The sequence below is a fragment of the Lonchura striata genome, chromosome 1, assembly GCF_046129695.1.
Source record: "Lonchura striata isolate bLonStr1 chromosome 1, bLonStr1.mat, whole genome shotgun sequence".
Taxonomy (NCBI): domain Eukaryota; kingdom Metazoa; phylum Chordata; class Aves; order Passeriformes; family Estrildidae; genus Lonchura; species Lonchura striata.
The window spans coordinates 155,652,542-155,667,840 of NC_134603.1; the positions used below are offsets into that span (position 1 = coordinate 155,652,542).

Sequence of the window (15,299 nt, forward strand, 5' to 3'; positions counted from 1 at the left end):
ACGTTCCTGAGATTTCCAAGGTGGAATGGGAAATTCCGGGTGTTTCCCATATGGAGTAGGACATTCCTGGGATCTCCAATATGGAATGGGACATTCCCGGTGTCTCCAATATGGAATGGGACATTCCTGGGATCTCCAATATGGAATGGGACATTCCCGGTGTCTCCAATATGGAATGGGACATTCCTGGGATCTCCAATATGGAATGGGACATTCCCGGTGTCTCCAATATGGAATGGGACATTCCCGGTGTCTCCAATATGGAATGGGACATTCCTGGGATTTCAAACATTGGATGGGACATTCCTGTCATTTCCCATATGGAATGGGACATTCCTGGTGTCTCCAAGATGGGATGGGACATTCCTGGTATCTCCAATATAGGATGGGACATTCCTGGGATCTCCAATATTGGATGGAACATTCCTGGTGTCTCCAATATTGGATGGGACATTCCTGCCATTTCCCATATGGAATGGGACGTTCCTGAGATTTCCAAGGTGGAATGGGAAATTCCGGGTGTTTCCCATATGGTATAGGACATTCCTGGGATCTCCAATATTGGATGGGACATTCCTGGTGTTTCCCATATGGAATGGGACATTCCTGGGATCTCCAATATAGGATGGGACATTCCTGGGATCTCCAAGGTGGAACGGGACATTCCTGGTGTCTCCAATATGGGATGGGGCATTCCTGTCCGTTTTCCCCAGGGTGGAATTCCTGCTATCTCCAAGGTGGATCCCATCCCATGGATGCACTTCCTGGAAGCCTCCATCCCATGGATCCCCTCAAGCTCTCGGGATACTCCACTGGAGAGATGAACCTCCTGGAGCTCATACACAGAGGAACGGAATTCCAGGAAATCCCAGCCAAGCCAGATCTGCTCTCCAGCTGAAAACAATGAATTCCCTTTGATCCAAGATTTTGTGTGGAATCATCATTCCACACTGGTTTGGGGTTGGAAGAGACCTTAAGGAACATCTCATCCCATTCCATGGGCAGGGACACCTCCCACTATCCCAGGGTTCTCCAAGCCCCGTGCAACCTTTCCTTGGCCATTTCCAGGGATTCAGAGGCAGCCACAGCTTCTCTGGGAATTCCATCCCAGCCCCTTCCCCATTCCCACAGGGAATATTCATTCCCAAGGTTCTTTTCCAGCTGGAGAAGGAAAGGCAGAGCTGGGGGAAGGCAACTTGAAGGAGTGGGAATGTTCCCAGAAAAGCCCATGGAGACAAAAGGATCCCAAATCCAACATGGCCATGGAATAATCCCAACTCAAATCCCAATCCAGGTCTGGCTGCAGGAGCTGTTCCAGTCCCATTTTCCATAGGGAGAAACCATGGAATGGTTTGGGTGGGAAGGGACCTTAAGGATCATCCCATTCCATGGCCAAGGACAATTCCCACTGTCCCAGACTGCTCCAGCCTGGTCTTGGACACTTCCAGGGATCCAGGCACAGCTGCAGCTTCTCTGGGAATTCCATCCCAGCCCCTTCCCACTTTCTCAACCAGGAATTCTTTCCCAGGAAATATCTGTGGGAAGTGAAGATGCTGAGCAGGGAGTTGCTGGATTTCATCATCAATGTCTTCATGGAATTTCGGAGGAAAAGATTCCATGGAATTCACTTCGAACTAGGAAGAACATCCCAAAGAACTTTTCCTTAAATAATGAATGGAATGGCCCGAGAATGCTTTTGAAACAGGCAGAAATTCCTGGCAAATCCCAAAAAAAATCCCTGGATTTCAATGGGAAGAGCCAGACAGGGACTCACATGAGCTTCTGCAGACACTCGGTGGCAGAGAGGAAACATTTATCCTTGATCAGGGAGCGCCTCTGGAAAAGAGACAGGGATACCTTTGGAATACCGGGGGCAGAGGTTCCGGAGCCATCCCACAAAATGTCCCTGGAAATCCACAGGAAGCACCTCTGGATGGGAACTGATCACAGAGCTCGAGTTCCTGGGATTCGTCTGGAGAAGCTCCGTCCTCATCCGAGCCCAGCTCCATGTCCCTTGCCATTCCCAGCCAGCTCCGAGGGTTTTCCTTACCTGGTTGGAGGTCAGGGTGAGATCTTTGAGAGGCCACAGGTGCCTGGAAAGGGAAAAGTGGGATTTAGGATGGATTCCATCCTAAATCCCATCGCTTCTTCCATCTCCTCCTCCGAGGTGCTGCCAAAGCCTCGGAGCCTCCGTTTGTTCCTCTCCTGGCCCCGCTCCAGGTGGGATTTGCCTCAGAATCCTGGGAGTTCCCATCCCATGGATCCACCTCCTTGGGAGTTCCCATCCCATGGATCCACCTCCTCGGGAGTTCCCATCCCATGGATCCACCTCCTCGGGAGTTCCCATCCCATGGATCCACCTCCTTGGGAGTTCCCATCCCATGGATCCACCTCCTTGGGAGTTCCCATCCCATGGATCCACCTCCTTGGGAGTTCCCATTAGAGTTTCCATTCCTCAGGGATGATCCTGGGATAATCCAGGAGAAATTTTGGCACTTTTGGATCTAATTCCTCTCATTTCTTTTGGATGTAATCCAACTGAGACCCTGGATCTGCTGCGCTCCTGAAATCCCAGAGGAAAATTCCCAAGCTGCTTCCCATCACTTCCAGAGGTGGATCCAGGAGTAGCCATGGACAAGGGAAACATCTGCCTCCACTTTTCCCATCTTTTCAGTCAGTATTCCCACATTTTAACAGGGAATACCCTGGAATGAACATTCCTTTTCCAAGGCGTTTATCAATTCTGGATGGTTCGGAGCAAAAAATTTGGGAATTATCCACACAAAAACGAGGGTTAGTAGGGATAACAGCAGTTTTCCATTACCAATCCTCCTTCCAGCCAAACATTCCAGATTAGGAATTCTGGGAGAAAAATCCCGTGAAAAACTGGGAAAAAAAACCCAATGATGAATCCAACAACAACTCAACCTTTCTGGAATTTTTCCCTGGGGATGGAAAAATCCCGCTTACTTCTGCACATCCAGGAATTCCAGGAGCTGGATATCTGGGAAGAGGCTGAGCTCCACGATTCCCTGGCAGTAGAGCTCGTCCTCCCGCTGGTGCTGGAGCATGTAGAGCATGGAGAGCTCGGGATAGAATCCGGGCAGGATCAGCGGCAGCACCAGGCTGGAGCCCTTCCCGAGGCTGGAAAAGAGGGAAAAAAATCCATGTGGATATTCCCAAACCCATGGAAGAGATATTTCCCAAGGGGTTCTCCTTGTTTTCCGCTCTTCCGAGCTTGGCGCGGTTGGGTTGTGGTGGCCACAAGTTGATCTAAGAGGTTCCAATGCGCCAGGAGATCTCCAGGGAATTCACTGGGAAAAGCCTGGAGCTCCAGGAGATCTCCAGGGAATTCACTGGGAAAAGCCTGGAGCTCCAGGAGATCTGCAGGAAATTCACTGGGAAAAGCCTGGAGCTCCAGGAGATCCAGGAAATTCACTGGGAAAAACCTGGAGCTCCAGGAGATCTCCAGGAAATTCACTGGGAAAAGCCTGGAGCTCCAGGAGATCTCCAGGGAATTCACTGGGAAAAGCCTGGAGCTCCAGGAGATCTGCAGGAAATTCACTGGGAAAAGCCTGGAGCTCCAGGAGATCTCCAGGAAATTCACTGGGAGAAACCTGGAGCTCCAGGAGATCTCCAGGAAATTCACTGGGAAAAACCTGGAGCTCCAGATTTCCAGAGTCACCAGGAAGAACCTGGAGCTCCAGGAGATCTTTGGAGTCCCTGGGAAATACCTGGAGCTCCAGGAGATCTCCAGCAAATTCACTGGGAAAAGCCTGGAGCTCCAGGAGATCTCCATGAAATTCACTGGGAAAAGCCTGGGGCTTCAGATCTCCAGGAAATTCACCGGGAGAAACCTGGAGCTCCAGGAAATCCTTGGAGTCCCTGGGAAAACCTGGAGCAGCAGGAGATCTCCAGGAAATTCACTGGGAGAAACCTGGAGCTCCAGGGGATCTTTGGAATCCCTGGGAAAACCTGGAGCTCCAGGAGATCTCCAGCAAATTCACTGGGAGAAACCTGGAGCTCCAGATTTTCAGAGTCACCAGGAAGAACCTGGAACTCCAGGAAGTCTTTGGATTCCCTGGGAAAACCTGGAGCAGCAGGCAATCTCCAGCAAATTCACTGGGAAAAGCCTGGAGCTCCAGGAGATCTGCAGGAAATTCACTGGGAAAAGCCTGGAGCTTCAGATCTCCAGGAAATTCACCGGGAGAAACCTGGAGCTCCAGGAAATCCTTGGAGTCCCTGGGAAAACCTGGAGCTCCAGGAATCTCTAGGAAATTCACTGGGGGAAATCTTTGGAGTCCCTGGGAAAACCCGGAGCAGCAGGAGATCTCCAGGAAATTCACTGGGAAAAACCTGAAGCTCCCGATTTCTGGAGTCACCAGGAAGAACCTGGAACTCTAGGACATCACTGGGAGAAACCTGGAGCTCCAGGAAATCTTTGGAGTCCCTGGGAAAACCTGGAGCTCCAGGAGATCTCCAGGAAATTCACTGGGAAAAACCTGGAGCTCCAGGAGATCTCCAGGAAATTCACTGGGAAAAACCTGAAGCTCCAGGAGATTTCCAGGGAATTCACTGGGAGAAACCTGGGGCTTCAGGAGATTTCCAGGGAATTCACTGGGAAGAACCTGGAGCTCCAGGAGATCTCCAGGAAATTCACCGGGAGAAACCTGGAGCTCCAGGAAATCCTTGGAGTCCCTGGGAAAAGCCGGGCGCTGAGCCTGGCTCAAGCGGACAAACATGAGCTCAGCCCTTCCTGGATTTCGGGACCCCTCGTAGATCCCAGCGGGATCTGAACGCGGAAGCTCCGGAGGTGCCACCCACCTGGGATCCGCATCCTCCGGGGCCACGCGGCCCTTCCGCTCCAGGGCCAGCCGGAGCAAACCCCTGGAGAGCAGAAACAAGGATTAGTTCCTTCCCGGTTTTTGTAAGGAAAATCTGTTCCCAAAATCCCAGTGTGAGATCAGTGAACATCCCTGGAATTCCGGCAGAGCTGCTGCAGTGTTTGAGGGGTTTCTGCTCGAGCAGCAGAAGCACCAGGAATGGCTGAGAATTCCAGAATTTCCATGGATTCTAAAGAGCAGAGTGCTCACAATTCCTGATCCCACTCTGGAAAAGCAGCTGGGCTTTGTCTTGATTTCCAAGAGAATCCCGGAATGGTTCGGGTTGGATCTTAGGAAGGAATTCCTGGCTGGGAGGGTGGGGAGGGGCTGGGATGGAATTCCCAGGAAATTTGTGGCTGTCCCTGGATCCCTGGAAATGTCCAAGGAGTGGCTGGACAGGGCTTGGAGCCACCTGGGATAGTAGGAAGGGATTGGATCTGGATGAGATTCCCAACCCAAAGCATTCCATGATCCCATTTTTCCTGCAGTCACGGATTTCCAGCCACAGGGATTTGTGCCCTGATTGACACTGTCACCTCAAGGAGGCAACTCTCCCAGGAATTCCCAAAGAACTCCCAAGAATTCTGAAGAATTCCCAAGAATTCTCAAGAACTCCCCAAAACTCTCGAGAACTCCCAAGAATTCTCAAGAACTCCCAAGAATTCTGAAGAACTCCTAAAAACTCCCAAAGAACTTCCAAGAACTCCCAAAGAACTCCCAAATAAATCCCAAGAAGTCCCAAGAAGTCCCAAGAATTCTTAAGAACTCCCAAGAATTCCCAAGAACTCCCAAAAATTCTGAAGAATTCCCAAGAACTCCCAAAAATTCTGAAGAACTTCCAAGAACTCCCAAAGAATTCTGAAGAATTCCCAAGAACTCCCAAGAATTCTGAAGAATTCCCAAGAATTCCCAAAAATTCTGAAGAACTTCCAAGAACTCCCAAGAATTCCCAAGAACTCCCAAAAATTCTGAAGAACTTCCAAGAACTCCCAAAGAATTCTGAAGAATTCCCAAGAACTCCCAAAGAATTCTGAAGAACTTCCAAGAACTCCCAGAAATTCTGAAGAATTCCCAAGAACTCCCAAAAATTCTGAAGAACTTCCACGAACTCCCAAAGAATTCTGAAGAATTCCCAAGAATTCCCAAAAATTCTGAAGAACTTCCAAGAACTCCCAAGAATTCCCAAGAACTCCCAAAAATTCTGAAGAACTTCCAAGAACTCCCAAAGAATTCTGAAGAATTGCCAAGAACTCCCAAAAATTCTGAAGAACTCCCAAGAACTCCCAAAGAATTCTGAAGAACTTCCAAGAACTCCCAGAGAACTCCCAAAAATTCCCAAGAACTCCCTAAAATTCTGAAGAATTCCCAAGAACTCCCAAAGAATTCTAAAGAATTCCCAAGAATTCCCAAAAATCCTGAAGAACTCCCAAGAGCTCCCAAGAAAACAGGAACACAAGGCCCGGCTCCTAATCCCACGATCCCAAAGATCCATTCCGTGCTCCCATCCCGTGGGAAACCTCCAGGCTGGACTCACTGGTAGAATTCCCAGATTTTCCTGGAGTAGAACTTGACCTCCTCCTGCGCCATGGGCAGCAGGTGCCGGTTGGCTCCGATCCCGGAATACGTTGCCTGGAACGCCGCGCTCAGAGCCCCGAGCAGCTTTCCCAAGGGATGCAGGGAACATCCCAACGCCTGGAAAACCCAATTCCATGGATCAGGGAAAGCCCCAGGAGGCACCTGGATTTCTCCCGGAATTCCCAGCTGGAATTTGGGATCTCTTGGATGCCCGTAAATGTTCTCTGCTCCCTTTGCCGGTTGGGATTTGCTGGGATATTCCAGAGGGAACAAAAGGTGCTCCAGGGAAAAGTGGGGGAGGGAAAATAACCTCGCCATTTATTCCATAAATTCTTCATTCTTCATTTTTCTATTCTATAAACTCTATGTTTTTAAAATAAATTCTCTATTTATTATTATGTAGTAAATAGAATAAAAATATATTAAATTGTTATTTATTATTATATTTAATTGTTAAAATTAAATTGTTATTTCTTTTAAATTGTTATTTATTATATAACAAATATAATAAAATATATATTTAATAATAACATTTATTATTAAATTCTTTCATCTTAAATTCTCTATTTATTATTAAAAGCTCTATTCTTAAATTCTCTATTACATAAATTCTTTGTTTGCTAATAAATTCTCTATTATATAAATTTTCTATTATTAAAATATTTATTATTAAATTCTCCCTCATTATCTATTAATTCTCTACTATTAAGTCAGCTATTATAGCAAATTCTCTATAATTAAATTCCCAATTCATTATTTAAATCTCCATCATTAATTATCTATTTATTATTAAACTATTTATTATTAGATGCTTTATTATTAAATTATCTATTTAATATTAAAGCCTCTATTATTAAATTATTTATTATTCAATTTACTGACTATATAAATTCTCTATTTATTAGAAGTTCTCTATTTGTTATTAAATTCTCCATTAATAAATTTCCTCTCTATAAATTCCTTAATTATTAATAAATTCTTCATTATTAAATCCCCTTTTTATTTATAAATTCTTTACGCATTAGTAGATGTCTTATTTATAATACAAATTCTTTATTATGAAATTCTCTAGTTATTAATAAATTCTTATAATAACGATGAAATTATTTCTTCTATATTCAAATTATTTAATCGTCCATTATTTATCATCAAATCCTGGATTTTGATAATTTTATATTTTTTAATGATTTTTAATAATTGTAATGAATAATTTCAATCCTCACCTTCTCCAAATAACTCTGGAGCGACTCCGGCTCCTGGTGCTGGACGAGCTCTTCCAGGATCTCCTCAATTTTCCAAGAAACTTCCTCAGCGCCTCTGGAAAAACGGGAATTGAGGAGGGAAAACCACCCATGGAGAAATCCCAACTGGCAAATTCCAAAGGGACATTAAAATAATTCCAAAAAGTGAATTTTTCACGGATGTGGATTAAGCTCAACAGCGAAAATTCCAACTGAGGTCGGAAATTCCTGCTCCTTTTCCCTGAGTGGGAACAACTGGAAAATTCTTGGAATTACGCAACACTCCTGGGTGGGAATGAGGGTCTGGCATTCCCAACAGGAATTCCTGGGATTCCCTCATTGGCAGGACAGGAATTCCCAGGATTTCCTTAGTAAAAGTTCCTGGTTTTTTTGGCAGAGCAGATATTCCTGGGATTTCCTCTTTGGCTGAAAAGGAATTCCCAGGATTCCCTCATTGGCAGGACAGGAATTCCCAGGATTCCCTCAGGGATTCCCAGGATTTCCTCAGTAAAAGTTCCTGTTCCTTTGACAGAACAGGAATTCCCAGGAATTCTTCAGTAGAAGTTCCTGTTCCTTTGACAGAACAGGAATTCCTGGGATTCCCTCATTGGCAGAAGAGGAATTCCCAGGATTTCCTCAGGAATTCCCAGGATTTCCTCAGGGATTCCCAGGATTTCCTCATTGGCAGAAGAGGAATTCCCAGGATTTCCTCAGGGATTCCCAGGATTCCCTCAGAAATTCCCAGGATTTCCTCAGGGATTCCCAGGATTTCCTCAGGAATTCCCAGGATTTCCTCAGGGATTCCCAGGATTCCCTCAGTACCTCTGGCAGAACAGATATTCCTGGGATTTCCTCAGCTCCTTGCTGGTTTGGATGTGGAATCCCGTGAAAGATTCCTCCATTTCCTCCTTGCAGCCGGAATGGAGGAATTCCAGGAATTGCTCGAAGATTCCCGTCCATCTCTTCTCCACTGGGAATTCCTTGAGGCCCAGCTGGCTGGAAAACAACACGGGATTGGGATTTTCCATGGTCTTCCCAAATCCTTGTGGATTTCCCCCTCAAATATGGGAATGTTCTCTGGGATCTGATGGAAACACAGGGCTGGGAGAGCTGGGAATATTTTCCTGGAGAAGGGAAAATTCCAGGAGCTCCAGGAGAGCTGGAGAGGGGCTTGGGATAAGGGATGGAGGGACAGGACACAGGGAATGGCTTCCCATTGGAAAAATGGGGATTTCAATGGGATTTTGGGAAGGAATTCCTGGCTGGGGTGGAATTCCCAAAGAAGCTGTGGCTGCCCATGGATCCCTGGGAGTGTCCAAGGTCAGCTTGGATCCACCTGGGATAGTGGGAAGATCCATGGAATGGGATCATCATTCAGCTCCATTCCCACCAAAACCATTCCCAGATAATCCCAAACGGGTTCCATAATTCCAGAATTCCATAATTCCAGGAATTCCAGAATTCCTCAGTGGGAATTCCATAAAAAACCCTCAAGGGTCTTGTCCTGACCAGAAAAATCCTTTGGGGGAAAAAAATTCCAGATGCAAGGGACTGAAATAATCTGGAATTTTTGAATTCCTGCTCCATGCGCTGCTGGATATTCCTAAATATTCCTAATTAGGATTCTTTATCTCCTTGGAATTCCTGCAGAAAAGCTGGAAAAGAGTTGAGCAACCACTCCCAGGAGCTGTTCCTGCCGGGATAGCTCAGGGAAAAGGAATTTCTGTCCCATGGATTCTCTGAGGGACTGGGAATGTTTTGGAGGGGAAAAAAAATGGAATTGAAGCGGGCCATTCCCTGCTTCCCACATGGAATTAATCCCAGCATTTCAGGAAAAGCTCCATTCCCTGCTTCCCTATGGAACTGGCTCCATGGCAATTCCAAGACTGCAGTTCAACATCCATCCCTGCTTCCCACATGGAATTCATTCCATGAAAATCCCAGGATGGCACTAAAACTTCCATTCCCTCATTCCCACATGGAATTAATCCCAGGATTTCAGTCCAACACCCATCCCTGATCCCTAGGGAATTGCAGTCCAACATCCATTCCCTCATTCCCACATGGAATCAATCCCAGGATTTCAGTCCAACATCCATTCCCTCATTCCCACATGGAATCAATCCCAGGATTTCAGTCCAACACCCATCCCTGATCCCTAGGGAATTGCAGAACAACATCCACTCCCTCATTCCCACATGGAATCAATCCCAGGATTTCAGTCCAACATCCATTCCCTCATTCCCACATGGAATCAATCCCAGGATTTCAGTCCAACATCCATTCCCTCATTCCCACATGGAATCAATCCCAGGATTTCAGTCCAACATCCATTCCCTCATTCCCACATGGAATCAATCCCAGGATTTCAGTCCAACATCCATTCCCTCATTCCCACATGGAATCAATCCCAGGATTTCAGTCCAACATCCACTCCCTCATTCCCACATGGAATCAATCCCAGGATTTCAGTCCAACATCCATTCCCTCATTCCCACATGGAATCAATCCCAGGATTTCAGCCCAACACCCATCCCTGCCTCCCACCACCCTGGGCCCCACCCCTCCCTGTCCCATTCCCACAGATCCACACTGGGATCAATTCCCGGGAATGCCCACGGGGCTGGATCCGGAGCACTCCTGAGGATTCCATTACCCAGGATCCCATCCCGAGGATCCTGTTCCCAAGGATCCCATCCCCAGGTCCCATCCCGATGATCCCACTACCCAGGATCCTGTCCCTAGGATCCCATCCCAAAGACCCCGTCCCTAGGATCCTGTTCCCAACAATCCCATCCCGAGGATCCCATCCCAACAATCCCATCCCGAGGATCCCATCCTGCGGATCTCATCTCCAAGGATCCCATCCCCGAGGACCCTGTCCCCAGGATCCCATTCCCAATGACCCCGTTCCCAAGGATCTCATCCCAACGATCCCATCCCCGGGATCCCATTCCCAACGATCCCATCCCCAGGATCCCATCCCATGAACCCCATTTCCAAGGATCCCTTTCCCGAGCATCCCATCCCAACAATTCCATCCCAAGGATCACATCCCAAGGATCCCATCACCAAGGACCCTGTCCGAGGATCCCATCCTCAGGACCCTGTCCCCAGGATCTCATTCCCAAGGACCCCATCCCCAGGATCCCATCTCGAGGGTCCCATGCTTAAGGACCCCATCCTGAGGATCCCATTCCCGAGGATCCCATTCCCAACAATCCCATCCCCAGGATCCCATCCCAATGATTCCATCTTGATGATCCCATCCCCGAGGACCCCATTCCAAGGATCCCATTCCCAATGATCCCACTCCCAATGATCCCATCATCAAGGATCCTGTCACCAAGGACCTTATCCTGAGGGTCTCATCCCATGGATCCCATCGCTAGGATTCCATCCCGAGGACCCTGTTCAAGGACCCCATTCCCAGGATCCCGTCCCCAGGACCCCCATCCCAAGGACCCCATTCCCAATGGTCCCGTTCTCCAGGATCCCATTCCCAACAATCCCATTCCCCAGGATCCCATTCCCAACAATTCCATTCCCCAGGATCCCATTCCCAACAGTCCCGTTCCCAAGGATCCCATCCCCAGGATCTTATTCCCAATGATCCTGTTCCCGAGGATCCCATCCCCAGGATTCCATTCCCAATGATCCCATTCCCCAGGATCCCATTCCCCATGATCCCATTCCCAGGATCGCATTCCCAATGATCCCATTTCCAGGACCCCATTCCCAGGACCCCATTCCCAATGATCCCATTCCCCAGGACCCCATTCCCAATGATCCCATTCCCAGGATCCCATTCCCCATGATCCCATTCCCAGGATCGCATTCCCAATGATCCCATTCCCAGGTTCCCATTCCCAATGATCCCATTCCCAGGACCCCATTCCCAGGACCCCATTCCCAGGACCCCATTCCCAACAATCCCATTCCCCAGGATCCCATTCCCAACAATCCCATTCCTCAGGATCCCATTCCCAGGACCCCATTCCCAATGATCCCATTCCCAGGATCCCATTCCCAGGACCCCATTCCCAACAATCCCATTCCCAATGATCCCATTCCCAGGATCCCATTCCCAATGATCCCATTCCCAGGATCCCATTCCCAGGACCCCATTCCCAACAATCCCATTCCCAATGATCCCATTCCCCAGTATCCCATTCCCAGGGTCCCATTCCCAATGATCCCAATCCCAGGACCCCATTCCCAGGATCCCATTCCCAATGATCCCATTCCCAGGACCCCATTCCCAGGACCCCATTCCCAACAATCCCATTCCCAGGATCCCATTCCCAATGATCCCATTCCCAGGACCCCATTCCCAGGACCCCATTCCCAACAATCCCATTCCCAGGATCCCATTCCCAATGATCCCATTCCCAGGACCCCATTCCCAGTACCCCATTCCCAACAATCCCATTCCCCAGGATCCCATTCCCAGGACCCCATTCCCAGGATCCCATTCCCAGGGGGCCATTCCCAGGATCCCATTCCCAGGACCCCATTCCCAACAATCCCATTCCCAGGATCCCATTCCCAGGATCCCATTCCCAATGATCCCATTCCCAGGATCCCATTCCCAATGATCCCATTCCTCAGGACCCCATTCCCAGGACCCCATTCCCAATGATCCCATTCCTCAGGACCCCATTCCCAGGATCCCATTCCCAATGATCCCATTCCTCAGGACCCCATTCCCAGGATCCCATTCCCAATGATCCCATTCCTCAGGACCCCATTCCCAGGATCCCATTCCCAGGACCCCATTCCCAACAATCCCATTCCCAGGATCCCATTCCCAGGATCCCATTCCCAACAATCCCATTCCCAGGATCCCATTCCCAATGATCCCATTCCTCAGGACCCCATTCCCAGGACCCCATTCCCAACAATCCCATTCCCAACAATCCCATTCCCAGTACCCCATTCCCAACAATCCCATTCCCAGGATCCCATTCCCAATGATCCCATTCCTCAGGACCCCATTCCCAGGATCCCATTCCCAAGGATCCCGGCCCTCACATGGCGGCCGGCGGCCGGGGTGGCTCGGTGGCCGTGCTGATCCCGCCGTGGGTGGCGCACCCATGGGTGCTGATCCCGCCGTGGGTGCTGATCCCGTGGGTGCTGATCCCGTGGGTGCCGCACCCATGGGTGCTGATCCCGCCGTGGGTGCTGATCCCGTGGGTGCTGATCCCGTGGGTGCCGCACCCATGGGTGCTGATCCCGCCGTGGGTGCTGATCCCATGGGTGCTGATCCCGTGGGTGCCGCACCCATGGGTGCCGCGCCCGTGGGTGCCGCGCGCGCCGAACGTCCCCTGGAGCACGAAGCCGTTGGGCAGCGAGAGCTTCCCCTGCGGAAAAAGTCGCTCGTTAACTCAATTAAACCTCATTTACATGTAAAATAAATGTAAATCTAACTGTAAAATACATTTGTATATTGTTTATTATCACTTTAAAATTAAAAGTGTAATTTTTTATTATTTATGCTATTATTTCTATTAAATGATATAGTTACATTATTTATACTTTTTTAATATTTTTTAATTATGTACTAATAAAAAAAAATTGCATTCATTTTTTTAAAATTAATTAATTTACAAACTTTTTTAAATGACATATTTCAATTTCTCTACGTAATTCTGTATTCAATCCTCAATTATTATTAAATTTTTGGTGTTAAATTCTTTATTTGTTATTAAATTTTCTATTATTAAATTCCCTTTCTATTAAATATTTTTATTATTAAATTCTCTATCATTAAATTCCATTTTTATTATTGAATTCTCTATTTATTATGAAATTCCCTTTTTATTATTAAATTCCAAAGAGTCTTCTCTGCAGAAAAAGCTAGAATTATTAATTAAATTAAAAATTCTAACATTTATTAATTTTTAATTAAAAAAAAATACTTCAATTTCTCTACATCAATTCTCTATTCAATTCTTGATTATTATTAAATGATTTGGTGTTAAATTGCCCATTTCTTATTAAATTTTATATTATTAAAGTCTGTATTTATTATTAAATTCTGGGTAGCTTTCTCTGCAGAAATATCTGGAATTATGAATTAAATTAAAACTATAATTTTTTTAATTTTTAAAAATTGCTTATTTCCATTTCTCTAAATAAATTCTGTACTCAATTCTTGATTGTTATTAAATTATTTTTTGTTAAAGTCTCTATTATTAAATTACTTTTTTAGTATTAAATTCTGGATGGTTTTCCCTGTGGAAAACTCTGGGATTAGGAATTAAATTAAAATGATAAATGTCATTATTTTTAATTATAAATGAAATTCTTTACTTCAATTTCTCGACATCAGTTCTCTATTCAATTCTCTATTATTAATAATTTTATTTTGTTTAATTTTTTTTAAATTTAATTTGTTATTAATTTCTCTATTTATGATTAAATTCTCTACTTGTTACTGAATTTTCTAATTATTAAACTCTATTATTGCACTTTGTATTAATTATATAAATTTTCTATTATTAAATTATCTTTTTATTATTAAATTATCTATATCATTAAATTGTCTATTCTAAATCTAATAGAATAATTCAATATTAAATTAATTATTAGCCACATTATTACTAAATTCTCTATTTATTATTAAACTCTATGTATTCTATAAATTCTGTATTCTTAAATCCTCTACTATAAAATTTCTCTATTTACTATAAAATTCTTTAATTTTAAATACTTTACTTATTAAATCCTCTATTTATAATTAAATTTACTATTACATTCTTCATTATTAAATTCTTTTTTATTATATAAATTGTCTATTATTAAAGTCTCTGTTATTAATTCTTTCATTTTAAATTCTTCACTATTAAATTCTCTATTTATAATTAAATTCTCACTGATTATATACATTCGCCATTTATAATTAAATTCTCAATTATTATCCATTCAATTCTTTCTTAATTACTAAAATTCCCCAAAATTAAACCCAAATCAATGTCCCAAATCTGCCGTGGAATTCCAGCCAGAAAAGCGGGAAGCACATTCCAGCTGCACCGAATCCCGGATTTCCCCGGATTTGCCCCGGAATCCAAAGAGGAATTTTGGAGGGAAAACATCCCAGCGCCGGAACCAATCCCGCAAAATCCACCCCGCGGATTTCCCGGGGATTCCCGGATTCCCGCCTCCCGGGGATTCCCGGATTCCCAGGAAATCTTGGATTCGCCACCATTTTCTCAGCAGGGGATGCCCTTGGAGGAGGGCAGGGACGACAAATTCTTGGCGAGCGTTAATTAACGAGCGTTAATTGCGCCAGCTCCCAGAATTCCTGCCCGGCTCCTCCCGGATTTCTGGAAAATTCCTTTTCTCAATGCCCCGGAGCGGGAATTTCCGTCGGAATCCAACCGCAGGAGTCGGGGCGTGGCAGGGCAGGGCCCGGACGGCGAAATCCCGAATTTCCGCGGCCTCGGAATGGTTTTGTTCCCAACATCAAAAAGGATTTTGGGTGCAGCTGCAGCCCCAAAAAAACCCAAAAAAACCTGATAAAAACAGTCAAAAAAAGAAAAAAAAAACCCAAACAAATGCTCAACCAAAAATGTACCATAAAATTCAATAAAAACAC

At 45.8% G+C, this 15,299-nt stretch overlaps 1 protein-coding gene across 1 annotated transcript in view; it reads right to left on the reverse strand.

Moving 5' to 3' along the window:
* Positions 1-15,299, reverse strand: part of ALS2CL (ALS2 C-terminal like) — a 41,795-nt gene that overhangs the window by 4,016 nt on the left and 22,480 nt on the right. Inside the window, 8 exon segments of the mRNA XM_077789982.1 lie at positions 1,775-1,836; positions 2,051-2,093; positions 2,971-3,144; positions 4,825-4,887; positions 6,418-6,575; positions 7,682-7,775; positions 8,522-8,741; positions 12,981-13,062. Coding sequence (XP_077646108.1) covers positions 1,775-1,836; positions 2,051-2,093; positions 2,971-3,144; positions 4,825-4,887; positions 6,418-6,575; positions 7,682-7,775; positions 8,522-8,741; positions 12,981-13,062 — 896 coding nt within the window.